Here is a 15818-nt window from a genome sequence, read left to right as displayed (position 1 = left end):
AGGAACTGATGTGATGGTCTCTACATACTACTGCAGAACATGTCAGCATTATGTAAATATGGGAAATAGACCATGAAAAGTTATAAATGGTAGACCTGTAGCCAAGCATACATCCCATGTTTAAGCAGTGATCTAAATCCAAAGGCATAGCGCTGTATGTAACAAGTGCTGTCACAACAGTTCTCACCAAATGACGGGTGTTGCTCTGCCCTGCAGGTAGGACTAGTCCAACATTGGGTGAGGCACTGATACCCATTAGCCCAGAGTAGAGAAACTTTCCCCGATGCCTGAAATATACAATAAACCCAGACAGCTGCAGCATTGCACTTACCCTTAGCATTGCTCTGAGCTCCGGACACCATAGAGACCCAGGAGAAGAACAACACACTGGCTGCACGATGAGAATTACTATGACTGTTTCATGGGAAGTTTCAGGCCCTTTCACTGCCCCAGCCAGTTTCATGACGTGACTGCTCTGCTCCTCCCCAACCCATGGAAGGGAGGTGGAGGAGGGGAGGAGATGCTGAAGGAAAAGCCTGGATTACAATACACTCTCATATTAGAAGCCAGTACATTTGTGATGAACTCGTTAAATCAACCAGGACTAGGTACATCAATTAAAAGACCTCCTTCTGCTAGGAGCTTCATGTAGAATATCTGGAGAACAGAGTTGCTTTGGATGAGCTGGACAAATTTTCGATACGGCAAGATTTTAAAGGAAACTTGTAGTGACAGAGAAGTGAAGGCTCTATACCTGACCTCCTTCTGAAAATGCTAAGTGCCTGGTTACTTCTAGCTTCAATTGTATTTCAATTAAAGCATTCAAGAAAGAAAATCTCCTGATCACATAATTATTCTGGGTCAGTTACGCAAAAGTACTGAAGCTATTAGGACACCAAGACACTCCAAGAATCAGCACTTTCAAGAGAGATCAGCAATGATAGTCAACAAAACTCTCTCAGTGCTTTTCCTATTCAGGGTGGAAAGCTGGCCATACACAGACCTATTCTAAAAGGGTTCTCTATCCAGGCTACACAGCATGTATGGACAAATCTTCCCTGCCACCTATTTTATTCTGACAGCCAGCTTCAGCGGCTGCCAGAATACCTGCATTTTATTCTTCCCAAGATGAACAAGGGACTATGGGATTTGCAGTTTGCACAGAGCAATAGACAAGACCATAACAAATGTGCATTATGCGTTTCAAGTAAATGGAAGGGGGATGGGAGGGCGGGGGGAAAGTAGAGATTCAGAAGTTTACAAAAAGGACGTTACATGGAGGCATAAAAAAAAAGAAGAAAGAAAGAAACAGTTTAATGAAAAATAGATTACAGGACCATTAAAGTGATGGTATACTTTTTTTTTTTTTATACATACAGGTAAGTCTATAATAAGGCTTACCTGTAGGTAAAATTAATATCTCCTAAACCTGTATGGTATAGGACAGGGATATGCAATTAGCAGACCTCCAGCTGTTGCAGAACTACAAGTCCCATGAAGCATAGCAAGACTCTGACAGCCACAAGCATGACACCCAGAGTCAGAGGCATGATGGGACTTGTAGTTTTGCAACAGCAGGAGGTCCACTAATTGCATATCCCTGGTATAGGAGATATTCACTTTGCATGCAGCCGCTGACGTCAGCGGCACATGCGCTGTGAATGCCCGGCTGAAGGTCCGGCAGACGCTGCCGGGAAAAAAAGACTCCCGCTTGCATGCCCGGGGGTGACAATAAACGTGGCTCCGGACACTCATAGCGCCAGAGCCACGAATCCGAAAGACACACCGAGGGAAAAATGTCAACTCCCTCAGCATGGACCAGGATTAGATACAGACGCCTCGTCCTAAAGGTATTTCATAATGAGTTAGTATGCGGTGCTCATTATGCCATTGCCTTACAGTTTTTTTTTTTCCCTGCGGGTATACAATCGCTTTAAGTAGTTGGTGTGTATGGATTATTCCTGGAGAATAAGGATAAGGATATCTTTAGAGTCATCTGCTTTGGTACGAGCATTGTCATATGGGAGATGTCACATGCTGTCCCATACCCAATGAAGGCTAGGTGGTGAAGGAGTGGGCATTTGTACCAGTATACCTGGGAAAGGAGAGGCTGTTAGGTGACACGGTCACCCTGCCTGGAATCAGCAAACTATCAGTGTGTCTTTAACAGCCAAGATTACCCTTTTGGAGCCTGGTACACATTACACTCATATTTAAAGGAGAAGTCCAGCCTGGGTTTGTTTGGCTGGCCTTCACCTATGGGTCACAGGAGTGCAATTGATGTTGCACTCCTGTGACCAGTTTTCAGCAAAGAGTGGTCGGAAATCTGCTCTCCGCTGACGTCACCAAGATCAGTCCATCTTGGCTGTCTCAACCTCTCAGCGAGCTGCTGAGATGGCCGCTCCCTGCCCCTCCACAGCTCAGCGCTCCAGTTTGCATGGAGGAGCAGAGAGGAGAGCTGCTGATTGACAGGCAGCAGTTCTCTGCTCGGGGAGCTGTGAGAACCGAGCCATCGGCTGTGTTAGGTGCCTCAGTTCTCAGTGCGGACACACCAAGGGACATATGCAGCATTCTCCTAGGCAAGTATGAATGGGGAAAAAAAGCCAAACACATACTTCTCTTTTAAAATGAGTCTTTTTTTTTTTGGTTTAAAAATAACAAACATGTTATACTTACCTGCTCTGTGAAGTGGTTTTGCACTGAGCATCCCCGATCCTCCTCTTATGGGGTTCCTCCCTCTTGCTCCCACAGCAAGCGGCTTGGCTCAGGTGCCTTTGAGGGCTGCTCTGCATGTCCATTCAGACACTGAGCCACGGCTTAGCGCCACTCCCTCCCCCTCTCCTCATTGGCTCAATGGCACATGCTGCGTGTCTCAGCCAATGAGGAGGAAGAGTCCCGGACAGCCAAGCCTCTCGTGTAACATCAATGGATCAAGATGGGGCTCTGGTAAGTATTAGGGAGCCTCTGATAAGTATTAGGGAGCCTGTGAGCCTGCTGCTCCCCGAGGGATATCAGGGCACACGGACTGCTTCAGGCCACTTGGACACACATCTTTTGTTAAAACAGCCATCAGAAACTTGATGCTGAAACGCCAACACTTGGATTAAATCTACTTATCCAGCCATCTTGTAGGGGTTATAGGACACTATTAAACCCATGGAGGATTAGGACTCCTTACCCTGACATTGGAGATTACATTAACCCACGAAGTGCTCTAGGAGGATATTGTGATGCATTTCCCTGAAGAAGACTTTTCTTTGAAATAAGCATGTTGAAACGCGTTGGAATTCCACTACTCGACGCCACGGCGGTCTATCTGTGGTGATTGCATCGTGTAGTGTGATGTATCACTTTCTTCTAAAAATTCTCCTCTCATAAGCGAATACACTATTTTAATCATTTGTAATGTGATATCCTCACTTTGTTTATATATGGTATTTCTTGGATTTTTTTAGTTCAATCTATTTATTTTTTGTACTTTTGCTTGTAGTTCTCAATGAACTACGAGGGCGCTGATGAGCACAAACTTCCTCCAGCTTTCTGACAGAAAGCCCTACAGGAGGTACCGGGAAGAAAGCTGGAGGACCTGTCTTGACCAGCCCGACATTGCACACGTGATCCATTGATCGTGGGTGCAATACTCTGCAGGCTCCTGAGGGGGGGAAAAAAAAACGTATAGACTTTTTTTTGTAAAAAAAAAAAATTTTTCTTATAGAGGAACTTAGCCTTTAAGTAAAGCCAATATTTTGAAAACTGCAAGTAAATTACTTGATTAGGGTTCAAAGAAAGGCACTGTTCTGAGGATCCTTTTCAATGTACAGCATAGGTAAAACTAAAAAAAAAGGCAACCTTTAGGAGCCCGTGTTTCAGCCTACCCAAGAGTGAACACAGCAAAGCAGAATGCTTTTATAACACATTAGAAATCACATTGGTGTTACCCCATTATGTGTCCAGCTCTTTATAAACCAACCATGTCCTGAGAACTTATAACTACAGAAATACATAATTGTTCTGAATGCAATTCATTTCATCAACCAACAAGCAATTCCTCGGGAAGAAAGATTGGCATGTACAGTATATATATTGTAGGGTCATTATCCTTATTTGCAATTTTGTATTGTAAATTGCAATATATATATATATATATACACTTTTTTTTTTTTTTTTTTTTTTTTACACACTGTATCATACATTTGATTTATTTTGTATTTTTTGATTTAGCACATTATTGGAATCATTTTGGGCACAGAGCACCTAAGTTGAGGCACACAACAGTTTTGGGAGCGTGGCTCTTGTTATAGTTGAATTCTTCAGGGATATCCTGACTCCTGCTGCCCTGGGCTGTTTTTTCGCCTTATTATAATTGGAGAAATTAGATTTCATAAGAGAGGAGCACATGATCCTTAGAAACACAAAGCCAAAAGGACGTAGGTAATGCAGAGTATTTTGACTGACAAAAAGTAACGTGAAGTCACACAGGCTTCCAGAAATACAGGCGGAGCGGGTTTTGGATGGCACAAGAGACACTGTAAAAGGGAGGGAGGTGGGAATGAAGAGGCGTGTAGATCACAAGTTAATGTATATCTGCTTTCACTGCTCACGCACACAAAGGAATTACAGAGCTCTACAAGCAGCAGTATCTGTAGCTCGGTGACACCAGTCATGAGACTTGACCGCTCTGTAAACAATGCCACCAATGCATATACATGTTATATATAGTACAGTGCACTAACCTACATAAAAAAATGTATTTTCCTTCTTAAGATTAACTTGGCCATCCATGGGAAGATCTTTAATAAAAATGATCATAAAAAGGAGATTAAAACAATAATAACCATTTTGTGTGACTTGTACAATTTTAGGGTTATCGGCTGTCATAGGTGATGACAGTGTTTTGAGCATTTCTATTCGTATTTGTCCTAGAACAGTGGTGGTCAACCATAGTGGGCCCCAAGCGCATCCCGCCCCCCCACCCACCCATCATCACCAAAGGTAAACACATTATATTCAACTAATGTAATGTTAGAGAAAACAGTCACTGCAGACCTGAAACAGGCAATGATCAGAGATTGCAAAAATGCTATTGGAGTTGTTGGAGACATTAGACTGCTAGAGATCACAGCTATTACAACCACTTTACAAGTCAATGCTTTCATATTTTTTGATCCCTTTGCCCCCTTAAGATCTCATTCACACAGGCCTACTTAGGCCCCTTTCACACTGCCGCGATTTGAAAGTCGCACAATTTTATGGCCGCGATTTCAGGGAATCCCTGTGTAAACTTGTGGTCTATGGAGCTCAACTCGCATCAGTCAGACCAAAGTAGTACAGGGGCTACTTTGAAGTCACACAGATATGAATGGTACTCATTGGAAACCATGGGGTATGACTTGTCATGCGACTCTGCAGTCCCAAGTCGCACAAGTCTGAAAGGGGCCTAAAGCGTACACCCATACAAGGGCATGGTTTGCCTGCATGGGGATGCACAGGTGTTCTCCTTATCCCTGTGCAATACCATTCATGTCAATCGGGTCGGAGTGGGTGCACGGACATCCATGCGGGTGCGGGTCCCCAAATGCACACTATCTCGGTCCACGCAGCCCAGTGCAGCGGCCCTGGGGACTGAAAATAGTAGCTTTCTTCCTAGGGACACTGGGACAGATCAGAGCAGTTCCGATTGTTCAGTACCAGCAAGTGTAAGGCCGGGTTCACACTGTAACCCGCTGCGGATCGCACAGGAGCGCTGTGCATCCCTGTTCCCCGTTACAGGGACGAATCAGGGACGAATCAGGGACGATTCTATGCCTGAATTTGGCTCTGAAATGGAGCCAAAGACGCACAGCGTTTCTGTGCAGTGCGCTCCGCAGCCACAACGGAGATTTGGGAGCCAGTCACATTCTCCTACTATGCGAATAGGATGCGGGGAAACCCGCATCTAATTTGCATAGGTGTGAACCAGGCCTTAGGCGATTGCTCACCTTTTCATTTTTTCTGAAAAGGTGAACTTACACGTTAAAGTGGTTATAAAAAAGGTAAAACTTTTTTTTTATATCTTATTGCATTCGCTGCACTATGGTAAAATTTAAAAAAATGCCCCTTCAAATGTCGCTGCCACCCCCTATCCACATACCTATGGACACACACAGCCTGGCTTGGGATTGAGCCCGTACACCTGCCACCATAGCAAGTGGTTTGCTATGGGGGCCAATCGAGAAGAGGAGGAGCAGAGAGCGCCGACAGGAGACACCTGAAAGGGAGGTTTGGGGCAGGTAAGTATACCATGTTTTCTATTATTAAAAAAAAAAAAAATTCTAAACTTCACAACCACTTTAAGATATCGTGAAAGGCATAAACTGAATCATGTCCCTACAAGAAGCCACTCTAAAATGTATGTTTGTTATTGGCTTGAGAAAGCATTACAACTCAGACTTATCTTCTTGGGCCACACAATAGGTGTCAAAAGGGCCACAGGCTGGGCACCAGGGACCTATAATCTAAGAACCAAAGTTCAATGGGCAGGGAGATAGCTGTGCCACCATGAGCAAGTCATTGTAGTGGTGGGATTGTCTGTGGCAACGGTCACAAAGACTAAGTGTACTGGATGGAAAAGGGAAGGCCTGGGCCCACATTATTCAGAATGCAAGTGGAAATCTCTCCAATGAAAATGCAGACAGGAACATTATCAAAACATTCAATTAAAAAAATATTAGATGTTGTCTTTGAGCCCATTAAGTGTGGATACATTTCTTCACATTAGACTTGTATAGATGGACAAATGCAGCATGTATTCAGGTGTATTCTGCTTGCATTTAAGGCTTCTGAAATTCTTCTGACCTCCTTTGGATTACTACAAGCTGCTTTTTGCAACACTATTGACTTATATTGGGTTGAACTGTTCTGACACTAAGGCCTATATAAAGAAGCCACGGTATTGACATGGATTTGACATTGACATATTTAGAGAGACAGTCACTTCTACTCAGGGCAGTGTGACAGTGTCTAAATTTGACTAGTAAAAATACTAACCCTTTGAATAAGAACCCAGAATACAGTTTTCTTTTTAACAAAAGATAATACCATAGGTCAGTGTGACATCTTACAGTGGAGTGTTGAAAAGAGCACAAGGGGATCTGGATGTTTGGAGACAGAAGAAGCAGATATCTTTGTGACCAAGAGGTCAAAAGTCCTGACCTCTCCTTTCACTATGACTGCACACTGCACATGCGGAGAACCATGCAGACATAGGACCATGAAGGCTGGACTGTTTTGTAGGCTGCTTGTAAAATAATTTTCATTTACTATCCTTGCTAGCAACAGGCTACAGATGCCAAGAGCCCATTAAATCAAGGGGAAAAAAATTCCCTGGCAACCAGATGTGGCAAAATGCTAAGAATGTTGGACAGTCTGCAGCTCATTAGAGTCCGTTAGCACAACACTGCACTGCAGTAATGCAGGAGCCGCAACGTGCTTTATTGTATATAGTGGCATGCTGCGTTTCTGCAGCCCATTCTGTTTGAATAGGGTCAAAGCAGGAGAAATCATTTCCCCAACTTTTATTTTGTACTACAGCAAATCGCTACATGCGCTGTATTGCGCTAGAATGCAGGAGCATTGTTTATGTGCATTATGGTGCCATTCAAAATGAACAGAAACACACATACACAATATACTTTGGTGACGCTTGCAGTACTGCATATATTACTGCAGCACACTAGAGTAGCGTTTCCCAACTCCAGCCCTCAAGGCGCCCCAACAGGTCATGTTTGCAGGATTTCCATTATTTTGCACAGGTGATTTGATCAGTTTCACTGCCTTAGTAAATACCACAGCCGTTTCATCTTAGGGAAATCCTGAAAACATGACCTGTTGGGGCGTCTTGAGGACTGGAGGCTCAATGCATAAAGCTTTAACACAAGGATATGGCTAATTTAGCTATGCGACTGTAATATTTCCATCTCATTGGCTGCAAAAAATGTATTTGAAAATAAACTTTACATTTCCTGATGTGTTATAGCTTTGTGTGAACAGCCTTAGGTGTGAACAGGCCCCCTAAGGGCCTATTGACAACATAAGACGCGCACATAACATGCATTTTTTGGTTGCCTTGCTTTTTTTCCCCTTTCTACATGCATCGCAGTGCATTTTTTTTTTTTTTTTAACACCCTCTCGCTCTCTCATTTCAGAATGTATTTGTGAAAATGAAACATGACCCACTATTTTCAGCTCAGCTCACACCAACTTGGTTTGTAAACTGAATAAAAATGAGGCAAATTGTCTTGTTCTTACATTGGGACTGCATTAGCCAACAAAGCCCAGTGTTGCTGTTATTAATGAGCCCCCAATCTAAACTCAACATACATATTAAAACTGCTATTATGTATTGTACTACTTTGCATACGCCACTTAATTTCACAGCAAATATTTCTTTTTATCTTAGTGCTACGAGGCACCATGCATCTGACATAGTTCAAAAATGGAGGTCTGAACATTTGCTGCCTCTTAAGAAGGGCTGAGTTATCTGCCTAGTCCCAGCAGAAAATGGTGGCGATTGAAAATCTACAAGAAACTAAAAAGATTCTAAGCCCCAGTGCAGGGCCCATCATAGACCTCACTTTAGGCAACAGTACCAAGACTGGTCTAAGCAATGGAGGTCAACAGAATAGTCGCAGGGTTCAAAGAGTGGAGGTGTAGGCACCACTGATGGCTATCAAACACGATCATGATATCTGCCTAAGAGTACAATTTTAAAAGTCAAGGCAAAGAATGAATCAAAGTCATTAACATTTAGGCCTTATGCACACTGGACGTTAAAATAACGTTAAAATAAAACGGCAGCAGCTTTGCAGTGAGTTTTTCAATGTTTTTGCAATAGCGCGTTTTTGTGTTCTGGATTTTTAGCTTTTTTTTTTTTTTTCAATGGATCAAAAACGTTAAAAAACGCTGTTGAGCCGCGTTTTTCAGCGTTTGACGTTAGAAAGTTTTTACAGCTGAAAACAGCTGAGAAACTCCCGTCAGAACCCACTAGTTTTGTTTTTTTTTTACAGTCAAAAAACGCCCGACCCAAAAACAGTTGATAACAGCCTATGTGTGCATGGACACATAGGATAATATGATGGGGAGTTTATTGACTGTAGAAAAAAAAAAAAAAAAAGTCTGAAGCCAAAAACAGCGGCTGTAAAAACATCCAAAAACGTCTAGTGTGCATGAGGACTAAAAGGTGCTTGATCATAGCTTTATTTCACCACCCCCCAGCTGTGGGGATCCATCACTACAGGATAAAAATTTCTTATCACATTTTGACTTTAAGAACTTGAGCTAATACACACCTCCCCATCCCACAATGGCACCAAGGCCTAGTGCTCAGACACCGACCTGCTGTAGAGGGTGGCAGCACACACGTGTCTCACACAGATATTTACAACAGGTGGCGTAGGTTCAGGTTCTTTTATAGAATTACAATGTGTGTTGGGGGTGCTATTCACAATGAGTTGCACCGCAGCACGAGTAACGTGTATTACTGCAGCGCAGTAGTATGAACAAGCCCTTAATAGCTACTACAAAAAAAAAAAACACATTATCACACATTGACAAAGTATTTACATTAAAGAATATGTAAACCCAACACTTCATATTCCTGATATGTGGCTGCTGTATCATGTGCTTGCATGTAAAAGTATCCTGTTCTCTTTGTATTGCTTCCCTTGTGTGAAATCCCCGGTGATCCTGTCAGGCCCTCGGCTTTCATTTTTAAAAAAACTAACCACACTAGGCATTAGCGTACAGCATGGTCAATTCTCTAGCTCTGCTGGAAACTCAGTCTGCTCTCCCATATCTCCCAACTTTTTGAGATGGGAACAAGAGACACGCCTATCAACAAAAGTCTCTCTTCTCTACACCAAGTTCACTATATGGATCACTTATGTATTTAGACAGGTTAATCATGCCCCCCCCCTTAATCTCCTCGAGAGAATAAATTCAGTTCCTCTAATCTTTCCTCATAACGGAGCTCCTCTATGCCTCTTATCAGTTTGGTTGCCCTTCTCGGCACTTTCTCCAGTTCCCCAATATATTTTTTTGTGAATTGGTGCCCAAAACTGAACTGCATATTCCAGATGAAGTCATACTAATCATTTGTACAGGTGCAAAAATGATAGATCTCTCTCTCAGGAGTCTATACCTCACTTTACACACTGGTACTAACTAGTATTCCAATGTTTCTCTTCTCCCTCAGATTCTCTCCCCCACTCAGCTAATATGACCCCAGTGCTGATAGAGAGGGGCAGGGGAGGGTCAAACAAGGATGCTGTGCAGGTGCCTGACGTCCTTCCTATCAACCGATGACATCATTGATTGTTAGAATGCCGATGGCTAGAAGGTTGTAATGGTACACCATGAAAACCTGTGGCTTTGTGTAACTAAAAGACAGTCTTGGTCTACCTGCTGCCTTGTATAGTTTTTTGGGGTATTTTGTCTGGGCACCCCGGTTGCAAAAAAGGCTGTATGAGATTACAATGCAATACTGTGAATTTGACAAGTATAGGATATTATCTGAATTTCTATGTGAACTTAAATTGGCCATTCACGGCTCAATTGGTCGAAATTTAAGCTGTGGGTAGCACTTTAGGCATCACTAGGATTGACAAAAGTAGATAGAAAAATCAAAGGAGTCGGGTGGAAAATTGTCAGTTGAGCAGTGACTGCATTCTGTCAGATGCCAGGACAACACTCCTAAAGGGGGAGAGAGTGTATTGATGAATACAGTACTATTCCTTTGAGACTCAACCTACAAGCACAGATACACACTTTGAGGCTGGGTTCACACCTATATCAGGAGTCCGGTGCGTCCCTGTTCACCGTTTAAGGTCTGAAATTTCTGGCTGAATTCGGACCTGAAACGGATCAGAAGTCGCACAGGACCCTTGTGCAATCTGCTCTGCAGCCGTCCCGCATCCAATTCGCAATAGTGTGAATAGCGTGCCACAGTGTACACAGACAGTGTTTGCATCCCCGTATGATGGCTTCTTTTAGAGCACTAGATGGAAGGCACCTTCAAAGGCAAGGAGACTGTCAGGGAAAGGGTCAATGCTAAATACATTTGTAAAATGAACAGCTCTGCCATTAGAAAGGATAGATATATTTTCATTCTGACCACTTCTCCTACAAGTATCATTCAGAACTTCAAACATGTCTGTGTGCTGGCAGGCACCCTCTCTACAAGTTCACATTATGAGAGCTGACACGAGGGTCATTGTTAAAAGGTCATTTGCAAATTTTGCATTGGTCACTGTATTGTTTAATTCAGTGACCTTTCTGTTTAACAATTTGTGATGCTTGAACTACAGCGGCTCCATTTGCCTATGGATCAGGATAGGCCAGTAAGAACAGAGCTTGCCCTGTCTGTAAAGCATATTGCATGCATCAATGTAGGGTTTCTCAGTTCACAGACTTCTCTGGGGTGAAGGGGTTGCTGATAAGGGGGATGGTGTAGTTATGTGTGGAATGTTAGAGGAGATTCAGAGACCATCTCCTGGCAGCCCCTCCGATTAACCAGACACATGCCTAAGGACTAGCGGTTAACAGACAAAGTTATTAAAGCAACAAGACCCCCAAAAATGACTTTTCACATTATAGCCTCTCTGATGCTACTCTATCCCTCTCCTTCCTGCAAAGTCTCCTCTCTTCCATGTAATAATAACCATGTGTGACATGAAAGGAGTAGTGTCCTTCCTGGAAAGCACCATTGTCACATAGCTCCGAGGAGCATTATGCTTTGTCATTGACTTGTAACTGTGATGTCGTCCACACAATACAAAGACATAGTGTGTGCTAGACTTGCACGTGGCACTGCCCATTCCAAGAACGAGCCAGCACTTGCTACCCAGGACAGCTGCTATACATACTGCAGGACAGATTGCTGTAAACCTAATGTTACTGACAGATGGGTTGGTTTATCAGCGGTACTATGTCTGAGGCATGCAAGTAAAGATCTTTTATCAATAAGTTTCTAAGAGGGAAATACTGAAGCATACATTTAAAGCTTAAAATCAGGGCTACACAAATATTGTCCAAATACAAGATGAATGTGTATTCTTACTTGAATCTTGGTGTGCTTTGTGCATTTCTTCCAGATCTGTGCAGTAATCAGTGTGAGACGTTTCCTCTGTGCAGGAGTTTCCTGCAATAAAGACTGATCACTGCTGTGCTCTCTCTCCTTGTGCAGGATGATCGGTCTTGTATCTGCCCCTCCTGAAGTTATCTACAGGTACCCTGTAGTGGGTGGAGCTGCCAGATCCCTCCTACAGCTATTTTCCACCAGCGTTCCTCCGGGGGTTGCTAGGTAGGGCTTCCCTGAGCGATGGCTGATAGACTTCTCGTCTGATGGTGCCTGCAGAGTTCTGGGGTCAACACAACTTGGCAGAGCCAGCTGCATGATACCAATGAGCTTATTAATCATCTGTAGTGGCTGCATTCTGACCACTACTGTAAGGGGGGCATTCTTCTCACTTACCACCAATGTAAGGGGCAAGCTTCCCAAAAATAAATTGGTTTTGGCAGGGGTTTCCCCAAAACTTTAAAATTATTTCAAGGGTTCTCCCAGAGTAAAAAGGTTGAGAAAGGCAGGGGTGGTGGAGCACAGTGATGATGTCACTGTATTTTTTCAATGTAAAACTTGGTTTGCAAAGGCATTTGGTGCCTACAAAGTGGACTTATATCCTTTGAAGCTATTGAGGAATATATTTAAATAAAATTATCTGTTTCTGGAGTTCAGATTTAGGAAGTTTTCTAGACAAAGAAGAAGTTTCTGCTGTTGAAGGAGAAGCCAGCATGATTCAGTTTAGAACCCTACAAAACTGGACTATCAGTGTGGGAAGAATTGGATGTTAAAAGGGTAACTCCTCTTTGAGCCATATCAAAGAGAAAGGAGGGGAGATATGGAATCTACATTGAATCTTAGCCAACCATCCCATCCCTATTCTCTGCTGTAGCCCTTGAAAATCCCAGTGCTTCTGGGTATGGGACATACATGCACACTCACTGTGTCTTCCATAATGCAATTATTGTTCCTAATCAGCTAATCGCCAGGCCTAAGTGTTTTCACTTAAGCTGACCATAGATGGTTTGAATCAGTACCTGCGGATGCTGCAGAACCACGTATAGGCAGGCTTTATTGATTAACTTGGGTACAAATCAGCCTTTCAGATTTTTAATGCGATTATTGCCATCGGCTATAGCCGCTAACAATATTCACTGTGTCCTCTCCCAGCCAGGATGGCTTCCCCCACCCCCCTGCTGGGAGAACATAATAGCTCCTCGAGAGGGATTCCACCATCAACACGGACTGTGTTGATGGGGAAAAAGTGAAAGAATATTGCTCCAGCTATGGCCGGCTTTAGGGATGTGTTGTATGCCTAGCAGTGTACAGGTATTAACAATTAGCTATGGTCAATATTTGCACAAGATCTTCATGGAGATACAGGATCGGGCAAGCATAATTGTTTATTTTTTTGTGCACAGGACAACCTGGTCCCAGACAACCCCAGTCTGCCCCCAGAGAACACAGGAGAAGCAGAACACTGATGAGTTCATCCCTCTGCTCTCACTTCTTGTAAGCATGTTTACAGACAGAACTAGGCAAAGCATAATAGCCCAATTGCCTCAGATTGCTGCTCCTTCCTCTTCCAGTCCGATTACTGTTGTTTACCATAATACAGGAGGCGGATATCAAGCCGGGTTTAGATACCTAAAGGGGATGTATGCAAATTAAAAACACGCTTGCTTGTAAAAACTACTAGTCCCATCAATCCACCATGTAATGGGGATCAACAAAGGCAGATGTGTTTGAAGTTCAGCCTGTGTGAGAACCATGGCTGCCCTCATAGATACAATATTTAAAAAGTAGATGTGAAGCGTCAGGAAGCGTGTTATTAACAGGATTACCAGGTGAAAGTTAAAAAACAATAAAAAGCGCAGGAATAATTAGAACTAATGCAGTTACTACATTTAAGGACAGGTACGCTCCAATATACAGTATATATTTGTTTTTTGGGTTTAGACACACTTTAAATTATTTTTTTTATCAGCTTTAACCACTTCTGGACCAGCCGCCGCAGGTATACTGTGGCAGGTTGGCTCCCCTGCGCGAGCCGTTGCAGCTGTACAACAGCTCTTTAAGCACCCGAATCGTGTCCCCAGAGCTAATGCAAGTGCCCAGCGGGCGTGATGACCTCCAGGCACCCGCGATTGCGGTTACAAAACCAGAATGGGCATGTGTGTGTAAACACACAAATCCCAGTTCTTTCAGGGGAGTAGAGACAGATCGTGTGTTCATACCAAGTATGAACACCGATCTTTCTCCTCCCCTAGTCAGTCCCATCCCCCCTACAGTTAGAACACACTAGGGAACACAGTTAACACCTTGATCGCCCCCTAGTGTTAACCCCTTCCCTGCCAGTGACCTTTATATAGTAATCAGTGCATTTTTATAGCACTGATCGCTGTATAAATGCCGCTGGTCCCAAAAATGTCAAAAGTGTCTGATTTCTCTGCCACAATATCACAGCCCGAAAATAAATAAATAAATCGCAGATCACCGCCATTACTAGTAAAAAAATTATATATAATAAAAATGCCATAAATCCCCTATTTTGTAGACGCTATAACTTTTGCGCAAACCAATCAATGTACGCTTATTGCAATTTTTTGTTACCAAATATATGTAAAAGAATACATATCGGCCTACACTGAGGAAAAAAAATATTTAAAAAAAATTTGGGGATACTTATTATAGCAAAAAGTAAAAGATAGTGTTTTTTTTTTTTTTTTTTCAAAATTTCGCTCTTTTGTTTAGAACGCAAAAAATAAAAATCGCAGAGGTGATCAAATACCACCAAAAGAAATCTCTATTTGTGGGGGAAAAGGGACATCAATTTTGTTTGGGTACAATGTCGCACGACTGCGAAGCTGTCAGTTAAAGCGGCGCAGTGCCGTATCACAAAAAATGGCCTGGTCATTGAGCAGCCAAATCTTCCGGGGCTGAAGTGGTTAATATAACCATAAGCACAAATTTCTCTGGGTAGAATGGAAATAAGGTATGGAAATGAGTACATCTGCAGGGATCAGTCGGTGATAAATTCTCATTACATACTTGTACAATTATGCCCCGTACACACGGTCGGATTTTCCGATGGAAAATGTCCGATCGGAGCGTGTTGTCGGAAATTCAGACCGTGTGTGGGCTCCATCGGACATTTTCCATCGGATTTTCCGACACACAAAGTCCTTCTTCAGAGAAGCCTATCTGGCCCCCACCTAACTGTACATTTATCTTCTCAATCAGCACATCACCCACAGTTATTACCTCTTGTATCGCTTGACCTTCCCTCTTAGATTGTAAGCTCTAAGGAGCAGGGCCCTCTGATTCCTACTGTATTAAAGTGTATTGTATTTGTACTGTCTACCCTCAAGTTGTAAAGCGCTATGTAAACTGTTGGCGCTATATAAATCCTGTATAATTATAATAATAATAATAATAATAATAATAATAATAATGGAAGAAGGTAGTAGGAGAAATATACGAGACTTGTCAGATTGAAACCTGGACAGTGTCCAATCTGCCAGCCACCCCCACACTCGCACAGCCGGTGTTCTCTGCCTCTCACATACAAACAGTTGTGGGACGAGGAAGCAGAAATGTGTATCTGGAGATTCCAATGGCATCTTCCCTCCCTGCACAAACCCACTAATGTTATCAGCCACAGAAATTCTGGGGCCTATGTGCAAAAGGTCATTTTCTTCGGACATATGGATTCCAAAAGCTT

The 15818-nt window shown here is 43.0% G+C and overlaps 1 protein-coding gene across 3 annotated transcripts in view; it reads right to left on the bottom strand.

Annotated features, from left to right (window-relative positions):
• PAK4 (p21 (RAC1) activated kinase 4) overlaps positions 1-15818 on the bottom strand; it is a 110732-nt gene that overhangs the window by 79733 nt on the left and 15181 nt on the right. The window contains exon 1 of one of the 3 annotated variants that reach the window (XM_073598769.1): positions 332-500. The exons of the other annotated variants lie outside the window; for them this stretch is intronic. Coding sequence (XP_073454870.1) covers positions 332-362 — 31 coding nt within the window. The 5' untranslated portion in view covers positions 363-500. Of the gene's footprint in view, positions 1-331; positions 501-15818 lie in introns of those variants that run through there. 3 annotated transcript variants of the gene reach the window in all.

This window comes from Aquarana catesbeiana, linkage group LG09 (assembly GCF_042186555.1).
Source record: "Aquarana catesbeiana isolate 2022-GZ linkage group LG09, ASM4218655v1, whole genome shotgun sequence".
Classification (NCBI taxonomy): Eukaryota; Metazoa; Chordata; class Amphibia; order Anura; family Ranidae; genus Aquarana; species Aquarana catesbeiana.
This window is presented reverse-complemented; position numbering and strand designations above follow the sequence as displayed.